General features: G+C 55.0%; 1 protein-coding gene across 1 annotated transcript; it reads left to right on the top strand.

Moving 5' to 3' along the window:
- Positions 1-47: 47 nt before the first annotated feature.
- LOC118160013 (feather keratin Cos1-1/Cos1-3/Cos2-1-like) lies at positions 48-1,134 on the top strand. Its single transcript, XM_035314548.1, has 2 exons — positions 48-146; positions 516-1,134. The coding sequence occupies exons 1-2, from the start codon at positions 48-50 to the stop codon at positions 840-842; spliced, it is 426 nt and encodes a 141-aa protein (XP_035170439.1). The 3' UTR covers positions 843-1,134.
- The last annotated feature ends 276 nt before the right edge of the window (positions 1,135-1,410 follow it).

The raw sequence follows: 1,410 nt of genomic DNA, 5'->3' as shown, positions 1-1,410 counted from the left end.
TTTGCATTCAAGAGGAGCTTGTCAGAAAATAATCACAGCTTCAAGGGATGCCTCTGGACATGGGGCAGCTAAGGTCCACTATAAAAGCCAGCCCAGCTCTGTGCTCCCTCATCCACTTCTCTGGCCTTCTCCTCCTTAGGAACCAGGTGAGTGTGAAGCCCCTTCTTGTCTCGCTCATTCTCCAGGAGGGAGTCTCAGCTCTATGGACCTCTTAGCTGCAATCAGCTCTGTTCCATGCCAAATCTTGGGGCTGCTGGTCGTGGGATAGGGAAGTGGGGAGAAGGTTTGTCAGGGAGGGAGGCTAAGATGGCTTCTTGGCTAGAACCTTGGCTGTAGCCAGGTAGTTCCTGGTGGCTCTTTTTGGACCCTGCCAGGATTAGGCCAAGAAGCCCTTGCACATCCCTGCACAGCCTCCGTTTTGCAGCAGTACCTGCACCTTGGTTTCCTCAGGATGTGGTGGCAGGCTGCTCCTCATGCATCCCCATGTTGAGCTTCCTCCCTGCCCTCTCTCCCAGGTGAACCTCCTGCCTCCAGACATGTCCTGCTACGACCAGTGCCAGCCCTGCCAGCCGTGCCAGCCCTGCGGCCCGACTCCACTGGCCAGCAGCTGCAATGAGTGCTGTGTCAGGCAGTGCCAGAACTCCACCGTCGTCATTGAGCCCTCTCCCGTGGTGGTGACCCTGCCCGGCCCCATCCTCAGCTCCTTCCCGCAGAACACCGTTGTGGGATCTTCTACCTCTGCTGCCGTCGGCAGCATCCTCAGCTGTGACGGAGTCCCCATCAACTCCGGGTGCTGTGACCTCTCCTGTATTGCTAGCCGCTACTGTTGCCGCCCCTGCTAAAGATGCCAGACCCTTTCCCGGAGCAGGACCCCAGGAACTCACAACACGCTGCTGGACAGAAGAACAAACTTTGTGCTGTTGTTTTAAGAGAAGTTGACCATCTTTGGCTTGTCCTGTAAAGACAGACAGGAAAGGGCCAGCCTGGCTTCTCTGACAACACAGCCAATATCTACCTTTTCTGTTTTCCACTCACTCACTCACTCTTTTTCTCTCTTTTCCTTGTTACCCTCTGCTTTCTGTGAGGCCCCCAGAAAACAGCCTGGATTGACCTGCAAGCCTCTCTCCATTTGTGGGCCAGGTAGACAGATGCCCTGTGGCAACTGTGCTGTAGGAAAAGCTGAAAAACTTTTGTCTGCTCCTCCTGCTCTCCACTCTCAGGGCCTCCTCACCTCATTTCCCTTCTCAGTCACCTCATTTCCCTCTTGAGACTCAATAAACTTTTGCAGCATCCCTGAGTGTGTCCCGGTCTGGTCTTTCCATCTACATGGAGATGGCCAAGGGCTTTGGTGGGAATTAATTGCAGGCACTGCCTCACTCCTCTGTGCATCGGAGGGTGGGGCACACTGCA

The sequence above is a fragment of the Oxyura jamaicensis genome, unplaced genomic scaffold, assembly GCF_011077185.1.
Source record: "Oxyura jamaicensis isolate SHBP4307 breed ruddy duck unplaced genomic scaffold, BPBGC_Ojam_1.0 oxyUn_random_OJ72924, whole genome shotgun sequence".
Lineage (NCBI taxonomy): Eukaryota > Metazoa > Chordata > Aves > Anseriformes > Anatidae > Oxyura > Oxyura jamaicensis.
This window is presented reverse-complemented; position numbering and strand designations above follow the sequence as displayed.